Source organism: Cyprinus carpio, chromosome A10, assembly GCF_018340385.1.
Source record: "Cyprinus carpio isolate SPL01 chromosome A10, ASM1834038v1, whole genome shotgun sequence".
Classification (NCBI taxonomy): Eukaryota; Metazoa; Chordata; class Actinopteri; order Cypriniformes; family Cyprinidae; genus Cyprinus; species Cyprinus carpio.
Genome location: NC_056581.1, coordinates 19333146 through 19348694, shown reverse-complemented (window position 1 = coordinate 19348694; position 15549 = coordinate 19333146). Strand labels below are relative to the sequence as shown.

Sequence of the window (15549 nt, the reverse complement as noted above, 5' to 3'; positions counted from 1 at the left end):
ATAAAATGAAATTAAATAAAATTAAATGAGTAAATACATGTTGAAATTTAGTCTAGAACTACAGTATCATCATGTTCACACAACACCTCTGCACTTACTCCCAGTTTCTCTCAACATGTGGACAGGAGAGCTGTCAGTCAATACATGGAAAAACAAAGTAAATGGCGTTGCTTATTTGAAAAAGTAACTCCGATATTTTCTTGTAAATGTAAAAGTAATGCATTACATTACTAGTTACTTGAAAAAAGTAACCTGATTATGTAACTCATATTACTTGTAATGCATTATTAATAGTAGTAGTAGTATTGATATTATTATTATTAGTAGTAGTAGTAGTAGAAGAAGTAGTAGTAGTGGTATTACTATTATTATTACTAGTATTAGTATCAGTATTAATATGGAAGCTCGTTTCTGCCACTGAATAAAAAAAAAACACGGTAATTGCAACTTTTTATCTCACAATTCTGACTTCTTTTCTCAAAACTGCAAGTTATAAAGTCAGAATTGTGAGATAAAAAGTCGCAATTACCTTGTTTTATTTTTTATTCAGTGGCAGAAACGGGCTTCCATATAAATACTGATACTAATACTAGTAATAATAATTACTAATTGCGAGATATAAAGTCAGAATTGCGAGATATAAACTCGCAATTCTGAGAAAAAATCTCAGAGTTGCGTATATCACACAATTCTGAGGGACAAAAATCAGAATTGTGAGATAAAAAGTCGCAATTACCTTGTTTTATTTTTTGTTATTTAGTGGCAGAAACGGGCTTCCATATTAATACTGATACTAATACTAGTAATAATAATTAATAATTGCGAGTCAGAATTAAGTGAGATAAACTTGCAATTCTGGAAAAAAAAAGTCAGAATTGTGAGATAAAAAGTTGCGATTACCTTGTTTTATTTTTTATTCAGTGGCAGAAACGGGCTTCCATATTAATACTGATACTAATACTAGTAATAATAATTACTATTTTGCGAGTTATAAAGTCACAATTGCAAGATATAAACTCACAATTCTGAGAAAAAAAGTAAGAATTGTGAGATAAAAAAGTAGCAATTACCATTTTTTTTTTTTAATTCAGTGGCAGAAACAGGCTTCCATATTAATAATGGTAATAATTGTGGTATTAATAATTAGTAATTGCGAGTCAGAATTAAGTGAGATAAACTTGCAATTCTGGAAAAAGTCAGAATTGTGAGATAAAAAGTTGCGATTTACCTTGTTTTATTAAAGTCGCAATTACGTTTAAAGTCGCAATTACGTTTATTTTTTATTAATACTAGTAATAATAATTACTATTTTGCGAGTTATAAAGTCACAATTGCAAGATATAAACTCACAATTCCAAGAAAAAAAGTCAGAATTGTGAGATAAAAAGTTGCAATTACCTTGTTTTATTTTTTATTCAGTGGCAGAAACGGGCTTCCAGTCAGAATAAGTAATACTGATAAAAATACTAGTGAATAATAATTAATAATTTGCGAGTCAGAATAATATTACTAGATAAACTTGCAATTCTGGAGAAAAAAAAAAAAAAAAAGTCAAGTCAGAATTGTGAGATAAAAAGTCACAATAACCTTGTTTTATTTTTTATTCAGTGGCGGAAACGGGCTGCCATAGTATTATTATCCATTACGTCTAAACATTATTGAAGAGAATGAAGCAGTTATTTTGCCTGCCGCATGGTGGCGTTTTGCGCACACAGCTCACTGCGCATGCGCGTCCACTTACAATATGGCGCAGCGTCGCGGGGACTGAAGCTGCTGAGCAAAAGATCACTCACACAAAAGAAAAAGTTTCCAACAAACACATGATTTAATCAGCAAACCGAGACACATCCGTTTACTGGGCTCCAGCAGTATGATTCCCGGGGATTTATTCCGGCTTGCGTTTAGTGGAAGAGGGAGAGTGTTTTTTTTGGTAGGTTAAGTAATTTTTTAAGCTTGATTAGTGTTTGTTTAAATAAAAAATTCTTTGTTGGGTGTTAATCAGCGTATTAATTCTGTTAATGATGCTTTGATTCTCTTTATAAAAGGCTGTGTGCTTAAACAAGTAGCGCTTTTAAAGCTGAGCCTCGAATCAGCGTATTAATTCTGTTAATGATGCTTTGATTCTCTTTATAAAAGGCTGTGTGCAAAAAAGCTCAGAATGTGAGCAATCGTTGCGATTACCTTGTTTTATTAAAAAAACATATCAGAAAAATGCTTCACGTATTAATATGATACTGTGTAGTTTAATGCTAATTATTTTACTGCTTTTATTTGAAGTTGACAATGCATTTCCTTTCTCTCTAATAAAATATTTTAAAATAAATTATTTAAATTATATTTAAGATTATTTGTTGTTATTGTTAATTCTATTGTAAGTTGTTATTGTGCAAAAGTTTGGGATCTGTGTGCTTTATAATATTTTTTTTTATTTTTTAAGAAAGTCTCTTCTGTTTATAAATCCTGGATTTAGGATATTTGATCAGAAATCCAAAAAAAAAAAAGGTATTAATGAAAAAGCAAAAAACATAATATTGTAAAATATTATGGGCTCCAGCAGTATGATTTAAATCCGGCTGCGTTTTCGCTCGAGCTTTTATATACGAATGTTTGTGCAAAATGTAATTTAAAAGCTTCCAGTGTGGTCAAAGCTGAATTTTCAGATGCGCGTTAATCAGCGTTACTCTGTTAATATACTTTAAAATGTAATTTATTCCTGTGGTCAAAGCTGAATTTTCAGCATCATTACTCCAGTGTCATATGATTTTTTATGTTAATCTTTTTTGACACTGTATTTAGTAATGTTTTTTGTGATGTTTTTATTTATTATAATAGTTTAATTGCCTAATAAATGGTTTGCCTTATTGGTTTTTAAAATTTTTTAATTTTTTTTGTGGTGGTTGTTGATTTTTTTATTGTTATTTACTTGATTTGTTTTTATTGTCTTTTATTGTATTTTGCATGGCAAAAGCAGTGTGCTTTATAATATTTTTTTTTATTTTTTAATGTTTCTTTTGTTTATAAATATGGATTTAGGATAAAAGTCAGAAATCCAAAACAGTGAGCAGTATATTTTATTTGTAATGTTTCCGTTTGTATTCTATGGTTGTAAAAGTCAGGTTTTGGTGAATTGGGTGTTATTATGGAGTCTTTTTTGTCTTATTTAAAAATTTTTAAGATTAGATTAGGATTTTTTCACAATGTAGGGCTGGGCGATACAATCCTTTAACGATTTAGTGATCATGCGCATTTAATCAGTATAAAATGCCTTCCTTGATTACCGCTAAAATCGCCATCACCTGCTTTCAAATGGAGCGGCATTTAATATATCCTCTTTTAGCCGTAGATGCACTGACAAGCTGAGCAATTTTATCGCTTTCATGTTCCCAGATGAATCGCTATGGTCGTATAATCAACGCGATATTGCGTAGCTTAACAGAGTGATCTATTCCTCCTGTCTATTAAATGCCGCTCCATTTGAAAGCAGGTGATGGCGATTTAGCGCTAATCAAGGAACCAGATTTATGACTAGATGCGTATGATCTAAACCATTAGACACGATCGCCCATTACCTATCGCGTTGATTATCGAAGGCGATTCATCTGGGATAATGAATGCGATATTGCGTTGCTGTTTTGAACAAGAAGAAATTTCTGTCCATGGGCTCAGATTAAGTGTTTGTTTCTGAGCGCATTGGAAGATATTTGTTCTTTTTTTAATCATAAACTCGCGTCATTTTGATCAGTTTCTTATAAAACAAGACGTATTTTATGTAATTTTGCTTCTTAAGTCAATGCATCTTGATTTAAGAATATTTAGGCTGGAAAACAAGACAAAATACTAAGAAGGAACATCACTTTTTGTAATTAATTAATTTTTTTTTGCAAAATGAATAGAAAAATAATGGAGATTGAATTGTATTTTTCAAGCATTGCAAGACATTTACATTTAGAGACCGAATTGATGGTTTGTTTTCCATTCAATTTATTCCTTAAACTTTCTTCACCTGGTCTTTAAAAAGTCTTTAACTGTACCTTTTATAAAACGTGCCGAAACCCTTTATAATAAGTAAAGCAAATATTAATAAATAACGACAGAATGTACATTTTTGATGCGTTTGTATTTCTGAGATTAATCTGAAGAAACTTGACCGTGACAAACCTATTAATATTTAATCTAGTTTTGTGAGATTTGGCCTGTTTTGGTGTATTTTACAATATAAGTTGGTTTCAAATAGCAGAATGTGTTATTGTTACAGTCATTGTCTTCTAAGTTCTTCCTGAAAAGTTGATTTTTGGTGGAACACGTCAAGTGTGGAGTAAGATATTGGTGTTTTGTCTCGTAGATCCTACACTTCATTGGCACTAAATGAACGGGGATGCTTAAGAAAGGAAATTATAGATTGAAGTTTTTTTAAATGGCATGAAACAGTAGCCCTTTCTCTGCTATTTGGAGTGTTTTCCCACACAAGGAAGAAAAGGTGTGGACAGTTTCCCATTGAATTGCTCCGCAAGAGAGGACTGACCAACATGTCCATTTTCAGCTCTCAAAGACCCAAAGCTCATTTACATGTAAAGAAAAAAAAAACACTTCCAGCGTATATAGAGAAAGCCCTCTGTCTGTGTTCTCTATTCAGCACCTCAGTTTGAGAACGCAAATCACAGCCACTTATAGAGCACGATTTATTATTCACAAAGGCTTATTCAGGAACTCTTGAGACTGTAATTGCAATGATAAAGTTGTACAGTACAGTAAACGCACGGTTATGGACAGTAACTTCACTTTTTTTTACAGATTATGAACTAAGAGATGTGTTATTTGTTTAAGACAGTGATTGATAGACTTTTATTTGTTGTATTCGCTGGATTTTGGACATGATGTATGCGGCTAGCATTTAATGGCTTTGCTTCTTTTAGTGGACAAGAGACACCCGTTTCTGAGCATTAGCTGTTTACAAAACCCTTTATGTCCTCTAGTTTTGGAGCAAATGTTGTGTGTGCATTGGGTTGTGTCTTCAGATTATCTGTGAAACTGTGGCTCCTTTTCATGAAACACAAACAGAACAATTTTCTATGTAAATCATAAGTTAAACCTTTTGTTATAATTGAAAGGTTTACACATTTGTTCTGCTCGAGTTTCATGCATACTGTGCTGGTTTTGTATATTTGTGGAAATGCTTGTGCATCTCGTGTGGTAAAGTCAGATATTTCTTCTGTAGACTGTAAAATTCAATTTTGGATAAAAGAGTCTATAATGAATAAATGTAAATGGTAGGGTTTTAAAATGATTCTTTTATCGGTCGTACTGTGCATGAAATATCAGACATTATGTCCTTTAAATTAGGCTTTTTTTAGGCTTTGGATAAAGGTATTAAATGAATGTGTATTACAAGTAATTTAAAGTTGTTAATTCATAACTATAAAATTAAATGTATAACTTAAATTAATTTTATATTATGCATTCTAAAAACCATTTAATAATTACATGTCTGACATTGCAAAAACTTAAATTATTCATTGCATATAATTATTAAAGTAGACACTGTGATACATTTCCTTTAAATTGGGATTTTTGTACATTAATAGTTTAGCGCAAGTTTTCTATTTGATTGGTTAGATTATATTTATAGAAATAGTGTACTTGTGCATCTTGCATGCAAAATGTAAGAATCTGAAGAATCGCTTGCATTTATTAAATTATTGCACAATTAAATGTTATAAATGATTTATTTAATATTATGCATTAATTATTAAATTATGCATCCAAATTGCATAATGTTAAATTGTTGTCTATTTGTTTTCTTTTAATAAAATAATTTAAATTTAAATGAAAGTTACTTAATAAATAATGTCTGACATTGCATATAATTATTCATATCGTATAATAATTAATTACATTGCACACAATAATTAGTAAAGCGTGTGTTTATGCAAAGTCAGACATCATGTTTTTTTTTTTTTTTTTTTTACTTTTTTGTACATATATTGTTGCAAATGCAGTTTGTGAGATGTTGGTTTCGATTTGATTCATTGGTTATCGAATTTTGGTTTAGATTTCAGTTGCATCTGTCAGCTTCATAACTTTGCTTTAATGTGTTGAGCATTCTATATGATCCGTGATTAGGCTGCCGTATCGATCCGTTTTTTGTATATCAGGTCATGTGACCTTCCGCCGTTCCGCCCCCCCGCAAGGGCTTTTAAAGCCAGTCAAGGGAAGCAGCTGTATGGTGAGCCACTGCACCAACACCAGCCTGAACTGGCTGCTTTCTGATTGGCCGAGCCCTCGCCCATGTGACTCAGGGCTGGCTGGATGCTCTCCGGCAACTGACACAGTAGATGTGTTGCTGGGATGGAGTCTGTCACTGGTGCAGAATGGGGTGAGTCTCCGTTTAACGCCCTGATCTCTCGATGCAAGCGTGCAGATGCGTCGTCTACTGTTCCGGCTATTCAGCGCAGAGGAAATAATAGCGTGTTTGTGGTACAGCAAGGCGGTGCTGATAAGCCTTTTGTTTTGATGAGAGGGTGTGGGGGGATGTGCATAGATTGGGATTCGTGCTTGTTCGCCAGGATGCTTAAAAAGCCTCTTTTGTGCTGTGAGAGGACAGATGCGCGAGAAGGCTGATTATTTATAGCGATGGACACGGATTCCATACTAAATGTAAGCAGTAATTGCTCCTGACAAGATGAAGGGGCTGTTGAAAGAAAAGCCTTTTTTTCTGATTATGCTGGCGATGCACGAACAAAGCAGACTGGATATGTTGGTGCAAAACAGCATTGTGGGTTGGTCTGGCAGGTTAGATGGTGCATGTGAGACTGGGATGTCGTTGCTCGGCGTGTCTTTGTGCGCGGAGGGAAGGCAATCTCGACTGCAGGGAATTTTGTATCTTGCATTGCTGGTGAAGAGGTGTCTGCTTTAACACATCAGAAGCACCTCTGGGGAATAAATGCACACAGGATTTGGAAAACGCTTGGAACAATGCAGACGTGTGAAGGTGCAAACAATCACAAGTGTTGAAATATTAATGAGTCTTTCTCCTTTTTACTCCTCCCTGTTTCCTTTTGATTCTGTCTCATACCTAGAGCCTTTTTGCTGAATAGATGTCGACCATTTTGCTCTGTCTACATGCCAGAGAGAGGTTTGTAAATCTATTAATTGCGTTTTCATGACTCATTATTATGATGGATTTATTAACTATAAAACTGCGAAGCCTACACTCAGCAGGATTCTTATTTGTGAGCATAAAATGCATCGTTATATACATGAATTTCTCCTTTAACTGTGTTATTTTTTTTTTTTTGCTTTTAAAAGTGCAAGTGTTTGTTTATGCACAAAATGTGTGTCAGCAGATTTCTGTGTCAATTGGACTCTTTCTGCCCTCATAACAGCCCTAATTAAATCATACGCATCCATGTTGGTTAATTAGTCATGTTACTTTATGATGTAGTTATGAGGATTATGCAAACCAAAGATATTTAATGCATTTTTTTTTTTGTCAGAATCTCCTGCATTTAATTCCCTTCTGAAATCTGACTAATCTGTAATAAACAGGCAGATAGGAATAGTATATTCCCCTTTGTAATAAATTCTTCTTCGTAATGGCCGTGGATGCCCTGGAAACAGTGGCAGAATCTGTAGCGGAGTCACATTGATTGGTCACAGCTGCAAATTAGCCCGACACATTGACCGGCTGCTTGTAATGTAGGCTGTTTGTGTTGGTTAATGTAAAACCAGGTTAAACAGAACCTGGTCGAAGTGGAATGGAAGGAATTGAGTTTATTGTGCATGTTGTGAAATGGTCATGACATGCACAGTCACTTTTCCCTTTCACAGTTTTTGCCCTGTGCAATTTTAGCAGAAACCGTTTTGAAGGCAAATGCACAGTTGCATTGCTCAAATGCTCATAATTATTAAAGTTCAATGTTTTTTCTTTTGCATGCAATGTTTTTCTTTTTTCCGTTCTCCTTTTTCTGCTAGAAAATCTATATTTTAATAAAGTTGCAATAATTTACTTCGAAGGCCATTAATATTCATAATGAGATGATAATTTGGTATTTTGGCAAAAACCTGTTTTTAAAGGCAAATGCACATATTAAAGTTGAGTATTTTTTCTAATGCATGCACAATATGTTCTTTTTACCATTACATGTTTTTGCTGGAAAATCTGTATTTGGATAATGTTGCAATATTTTGAATCGCAAGCTATTAATATTCCTAATGCTGAGATATGTTATAATTTAGTACTTTGGCAAAAAACTGTTGAAATTGTTGAGGGCAAATGCACATAGTTGCATTGCTCACTTGACTCTAAGTATTCAAGTTCAAAATGTGCATCCTCTTTGTGTTTTTGAGGAGAGATGTGCTTTTAATTTACTAAGTGATCAGATGCAGCATTTTCGCCTGCTGGACCTGAAAACAGGTTCTTCATAAAATGCAAAATGTATTTTTTTTTCCTGATTGCACGCATTATTGTGCAGCCACAGAAATCTAGAGTCATGCTGAACAGGGCTTGCCGTTGATCTTTAGCATGTCAGTGGTGATTTAGTGGCGATAGATTTTTCCACATGGTTGATCAGGCCTTCACTTTAGGATGGAGATAAAAATAGGAACTTCATGACCGCAGCTCCACGTTCTCTGTTTGAACCGTTTGCTTGACCGGACTCACTGGCATCGGCTCTAGCATCCACACACACACACACACACACACACACACACACACACACACGTTTGTTATTGTATTCTTCGTGAGTGTCATGACCAGTTCAGAGCATGATGCTCACTCATGATCGACTCTTGACACTGATGGGCTTTTACAGACCAAACTCAAGAGGAAACCCTCGGGCCAACCCCTCATACGTGCATTAAGAATCATGTTTCGCAATTTATTCTTTTCACTGCGTGTTTTATTTTGCATGCAAAATCTTTCTGCTAGGAGGAAAAAATAATCTACAATTTTTATAATATTGCAGTCTTTTACCCCACAAGCCATCAATATTCTAATACTGTGGAAAAAAATGTAAAAATATATATTATTTAAAATATATCTTTTATTTTTTTTTATTTTTTTTATATATATATATATATAAATATAACTAATATATATATATTTAGTAGCTTTAGTTCCCTCCCTGCGCAGTTTAATTATTTCTGCTTGACCAAAATCCAAATGAGCTAATATATAATTGCACAATATATAAAAAACAGTTTAGTGAATAACTGTATATTAAACAAAGGAAATACAGATAATTGTACTGTGATCCATATACTGTTATATCACCATGTTGCCGCTGATTCTGCAGATATTTTTGTTAGCTAAAATTTTGTAAGCTTAAATCGTTCTTTGCTTTTATTGATATTTTTGTTTTATTTAAAAAAATTATATATTTTTTTTATTATTATTTTTTATTTTCTTTTTTATTTATTATTATTTTTTATTTATATATTTTTAATTTTAGATCATTTTTATTTAAAGCACTTTGAATTACCATCGTCTATGAAATGTGCTATATAAACAAATTAGTTTTCTTAATTGATAAAAACTTGAATATATACTAATATACTGGTCAAATCAATTAATCTTTATAAACTTTATAAGTGTTCAGCCAGAAAATAATATTGTCTTCATTTACTCACCCTCATTTAGTTCCAAACCTGTATCCTTTCTAAAGGTGTTATATAGACTGATCTATATATATTCTCTATTATAGATCAGTGTTCTGTGTATTTTGACATCAGCCGTGTTCCCCGAGCATGACTCTGAACCACACGTGATCGTTCCTCTGTTCTGGGTCGTTGTAGGTCAAGAGATAGTCCAAGATGGCTGCAGCATCTTATGATCAGCTGCTGAAGCAAGTGGAGGCATTGAAGATGGAGAACTCCAACCTGAGACAAGAGCTCGAGGACAACTCCAACCACCTCACCAAACTGGAGACCGAGGCGTCTAATATGAAGGTGCGGCATCTGTTTGTGTCATGCAGCAGCCTAATTGTGTTCTTGACTACATGAAATATAATCCAAGTCTGTTTACCTACTTAACATGTGTTTCTTGACTCATAAAGCGCTGCAGCGATGGGATATTATTATAGCAAACCTGTGAGTTAGAATCACTCTGGTTCCTTTGAGTAGATGAGTTTATCTGTTTTTGATGTGATGAATGCATAAATGTTAATATAAATGACATTTAATGTCCTCAGTAGTCCCTTTTAGCCACTTGTTAGTTTTCAAGACAAGTAAAAGCTTTAAAAAAGCACAAGGTGGAATTATTGATCTATTTTATGTCGTAGAATAACACATGAAAAGATCTTGAGCTTATGTCCAAAAACCAAAAGTCCAAAAAGTATATATATAAAAAAAAAAAGCTTATGTCCAAAAACCAAAAGTCCAAAAAGTATAACACACATTTATATATATATACAAACACATTATTCTGGGGAATAAAATAGTTTTCATAATCTTTCATTATGATGTAGGGAAAAAAATAATATTGACTTGAGAAAATTTGCTATACCAGCTATAAAACAAAAAAAAAAACAAAAAAAAAACAGGCAGAATAAATTGGGGAAACACATTTAATTGCTGTTATTGTTATTTATTATTGTTAATTTAATTATAATTTTTATTGTTTTTTATGTTTTATTAAAAAAATTATATGAAATATATGAATAATAATATTGAAATTATTTTTTTGATGAAATAATAATTAGTTTACATAATAATATTTATGTAACTATAATGATATAATAACAAGTGCTATTATTAAAAAAAAATATATATATATATTTACTAATACTAATGTTTCTCTTTTAACAACAGAAAATTATGGAAAGATGTTTGGCACATGTTGCATTTATTAAATTCACATTATAAGGTACATGTTACAATAAATTCTCTGTGATTTGATGATCACGCTTATCTGGCATTGTTAGAATTGGTAAAGTATATTACCGGCTAACTGGTGAGTAAACTAGTGAACTAGAACTAGACTAACTATACAACTAGACTACTGTACGTTCTCCTCCTTCCTCCAGTCAGGTTCTGTTCAGCCTCAAAGGGTTTGTATTTGAAGTCGTCAGCTCCTCATTTTGTCGTCCAAACGCTGTTTTTTTTTTTTTTTTTTTTTTTCATTTTGTCGTCCAAACGCTGTATTGCCACTGATTTTCCACCAAGTCCCCTTCCTTCTCTCAGCTCCTGACACCAAAGGCAGGGTTCGCAGGCTCTTCTTTGAGTCCTGCTTTTGAAGTGGAAGAGACAGCCTGCTAGGTGGGCATTAAGAAATTAGATGTGACCTGGCAGTCTCGGGAGAGAAGACAAAAAAGACCAAGAGAGGGTTTTTGAAAGAACTTCAGGCCCAAAATGAGCGTGCCGAGACATTAGAAGTTGGCTAATGTGCTGGTTTTAGAGCGAGACTGTCAGCCCGGATTCAAGACGAGGTTCAGACGAGTGCTCAGTGATAAATCACTGTTTAACACGTGTGAACGTCTCTTGAAGGGGGATGTGAGATCCGTGTTGCTAAGGAGGAATCTTTGAAGCGGAAGCAGATTTTCTCTCTGCATGTTCATACGTCGTGAAGTCCTTCAGGGGGAAGAGCGGCTTTTTTTGTTTGGTTCAGTGAATATGACGGATGTAAGAGCACTAAAGGAGTCTGTTTTAGCTGTCAGCAGATCACAGTGATTGTTTTCGGTGTTTAATAGCGTTAAGTTTGCTGCGTAGAGTTCCAGTATTCTTTGCTAAACTGTTCTCATTCACTTGGGAGACACTCAAAGTCAACATGTGCCATGTTTCTGATGTGATAATGAAGAGCGAGACATCAATAACTACAGCAAACTGATTGGCTCATGAACATGCTTTCATATTTTTCATAGGTTTTAAATATATAGTCATGAATATATGTCGTAACTAACACTAATTGTTGTTTTAACTGGCTGCTGTAGTAAAAGTAGCCTTAAAGGGACAGTTCACCTAAAAATTTAAATCCTGTCATCATTTACTCACCTTCAAGTTGTTTCAACCCTGTATAAGTTTATTTCTTCAGTTGAGCACAAAAAAGATATTTAAAAAAAAAAAAAAAAAAAAATTGACTTCCACGGTATTTATTTTCTTCTGAGGTATTTTGATGGTTTCATGGTGCTGATCTGTTGTTTGGTATTATTCATAATATCTTTTTTTGTGTTCGACAGAAAAAAGAAACTCGTATAGGTTTGGAGCAACCTGAGGGTGAGTAAATAATGACAGGGTTTTCATTTTTGGGTGAACTGTCCCTTTAAATAGCCAAAAATGAAATTTGTCATTATTTACTCCCAATCAAATTGCTCCGAGCCTGTATGAGTTCCTTTCGTGTGTTGAAATTGATGATTGTTGGTTATTAATCATGATTATTGTCATTTAAATTTTTCTTTCATCAGAATTATTGCACTTTCACATAAGCACCAATCAATAGAACGAAAATTTGATGATGGAAATAAAACAAATAAAACAAAATGATGACGTGAAAGAAAACAGAATTTCACTAATGCCTTAATTACATTTATTTGAGATTGCTGAACTCCAACATACATGTTTGCCGATGTTTTCTACATTCGATTTTTTTTTTTTTTTTTTTTTTTTTAATATGTGACCCTGGAGCACAAAACCAGTCTTAAGTGTCAATTTTTTCGAAATTGTGATTTATACATCATCTGAAAGCTGAATAAATAATCTTTCCATTGATGTATGGTTTGTTAGGATAGGACAATATTTGTCCGAGATACAAACATTTGAAAATCTAGAAATCTGAGGGTGCAAAAAAATCTAATCGCATTTAAATTTGTCCAAATGAAGTTCTTAGCAATGCATATTACTAATCAAAATTTAAGTTTTGATAAATTTACGGTAGGAAATTTACAAAATATCTTCATGGAACATGATCTTTACTTAATATCCTAATGATTTTTGGCTTAAAAGAGAAATGTATAATTTTGACCCATACAATGTATTGTTGTCTATTTCTACAAATATACCCCAGACACTTAAGACTGCTTTTGAGCTCCAGGGTCACATATATAGAGAGCATGTGAGCTTGGTTGCCAGATTGGGAAGATTAAATAAACCACTGGGCAGAAAATGTATCGATTTTAAGAAATAAGCTCTGATTGGGGGATTTAAACTCTTATGAAGGCTTGCGGAGGCTTGTTAATGGAAGATAACACACATGGCTAATAAAAGAAGTGATATTGCTGTTGATGTTTGGCTTATGTAAGAGCTTTTGGACGTAACCTCTTTCATCAGGATGATCTGATACTGGGCACATCCAGAACGCCCTGATGCCAGCGGTTATGCCATCCCCAGACGTAATCATAGTGTTTTAAGCACTTAATGAGAAGCTGGGTTTTTAACTGTGACAGATGCTGCGGAGGCCAGAGTTCATGCTGTTTTCTAGTTTTGAGATGCTGCTATTTCTAGGACTGCAACAACTAATCGATAAAATCTGTAATGATTATAATCAACAATTGCATTATCGGTTATTCGGCTCTTTGTGCTGTGCATGGAGAACCTACAGAAGTGATGCTGCTCTAAAAAATCTCTTAGCAGTGTAATAGTTTGTTGTTTGGTGATTTTGGTTATTTACTATAAATACAATACGATCATTTATATCATCTTGTTCATATAGTGCCATATCACCATATAAAATAAACCCTAAATTCTAAATGGAATATAGATGAATCCTTAAAGCTACAGAAGTGATTTTTCTCTCTTTTTTCTTTTATTCTGTGATGAACAGCATCACTGCAGCTGTTATGAGGTTATTGTGACTGCTTTAAGAGCTGCCGAGTTAAGCTGGAGTGCGCTTCTGAAAAGTCTCCTGTTTGATGTGATCCTAAAGATGTTTTGCGTCGAAATAAAGTTAACGCAATTCTTGTCAAGAAAAAAAGAGATCGAAGCAGCAGTTGTGGCCAACCCTAGTTCCGCCCCACGTTACTTGCATTAAATATTGTAACACGCAAAACTGAAAAAAAAAAATTTGCATGCTTAACGTGCTAATTTTCACCGCATTTATATATATATATATATATATATATATATATATATATATATATATATATATATATATATATATACTATTTATAATATATTAATATATTAACTCTTTCCCCGCCAAAGACGAGTTATTGCGGCTTTTCGTGTTTTCACTGTTATACACTCGGGGCGCTATTACACATCTTCTGAACGAGTACAAAACCTCCTGAACAAAAACACACATGAACAGGACGGAGAAACGAGCGATCTTTTATGTAAACAGATGCATATTAAAAATAATGCGACCATCAGCAATAGACAGCATATAAATGAAAACTGCATAATGTTATGGAGTAAAATGATGATCCAGTAAGTGGTATATGTCTGTGCAAGCTTTGGAGGTGTTGATGGAAGCGATTTACTGGATTTATGCTTTGATAATCGTACTAAATATCATCCAGATGTAGTTTTTGATAAAAATTAGATTTTTGCTCAAAATTCTGCATTTTTTATAAACCTACCTATATTCAAGTGTTGCTGGAAAAAAGGAATGCTTCAAGCTAGAATAAAATTGTTATTTTGTTTAAAAGAAGAGGCTCTGATCTTTATTTAGGTGTATTGCATATTCAAATATTCATACAGCAAAGTATACTGGAGGCCATAACATTTTTGTGAAAATCATCAAAATCGCTGGCAGTGGCTGACAACTTTTTTCAAAAATGGTGGCGGGGAAAGAGTTAAACAAACATTTTAATGTTTTATAATTTACATATATATAATTTTTTATAACAAAAAAAAAAAATGTAAATAAAAATGTATATTTATGTAAAATTTAAATTCTTTACGATTTCTTCATTATTTGCAGTGAATATTGTTCGTTTTATGTGTTATGAGGTTTTATGAGGCGTCTCCAGGTGCTGCCCTCTGCCGATGAAACTTCGTACAGATGAAATGCTGCTAGGAACGCAGTTTTTTCCAAAGCATTTGTGTTAGACGTCTCTTATCTTGCCATTTAAAGCTGCAGCACTAAAGCGCTGCGTCTCCGTCTCTCTGTCCGAGGTAACACTGGCTCAACGTTGCAGTGGTTTTCTCATTCATCAGAAATGCCCTTCGGGGTCTCTAAACGAAAAACACTTTCATTTTTATTCACGAGATCTACTTGCTCCAGTTTTTCCAGCATCATAATCTCTTCCTATTTCTCACGGAAGTGTTCAGAGGCCCCTTCCGTTTCTCAGCCTGTGAGATGCTCGCGGCTTAATTTAGAAAGTGTCTCCCTTCCTGTCTTTGTTTGTTGGATGAATGCAGCGCCGCTCCATCCTGCTGTCGTTTCCCTTCCCCTCCGGCAGCTGAAACAAACATCTGCAGGCAGAAAATAAACAGCGTTTCTGGGCTTCCCCTCTTGGCGCTCACAAATAAAACGGCCAGAGCATTTTCATTTATCAACACTTGAGAGCAATGCAAGAGTCGTTTGGGTTTTCAGAGAAATGACTTATAGTTGCTTAACTTGTCATGCCTGGTTAGGAGACGTAAAAATATTATAATCAGTTTAATTTTTGCATTTTT

General features: G+C 33.7%; 1 protein-coding gene across 1 annotated transcript in view; it reads left to right on the top strand.

Annotated features, from left to right (window-relative positions):
• Positions 1 to 6086: 6086 nt before the first annotated feature.
• The window catches only part of LOC109091532 (adenomatous polyposis coli protein-like), a 32835-nt gene continuing 23372 nt past the window's right edge, over positions 6087 to 15549 (top strand). The window contains exons 1-2 of the mRNA XM_042765651.1: positions 6087 to 6373; positions 9793 to 9945. Of these exons, the coding sequence (XP_042621585.1) occupies positions 9811 to 9945 (135 nt within the window). The 5' untranslated portion in view covers positions 6087 to 6373; positions 9793 to 9810. The remainder of the gene's footprint in view (positions 6374 to 9792; positions 9946 to 15549) is intronic.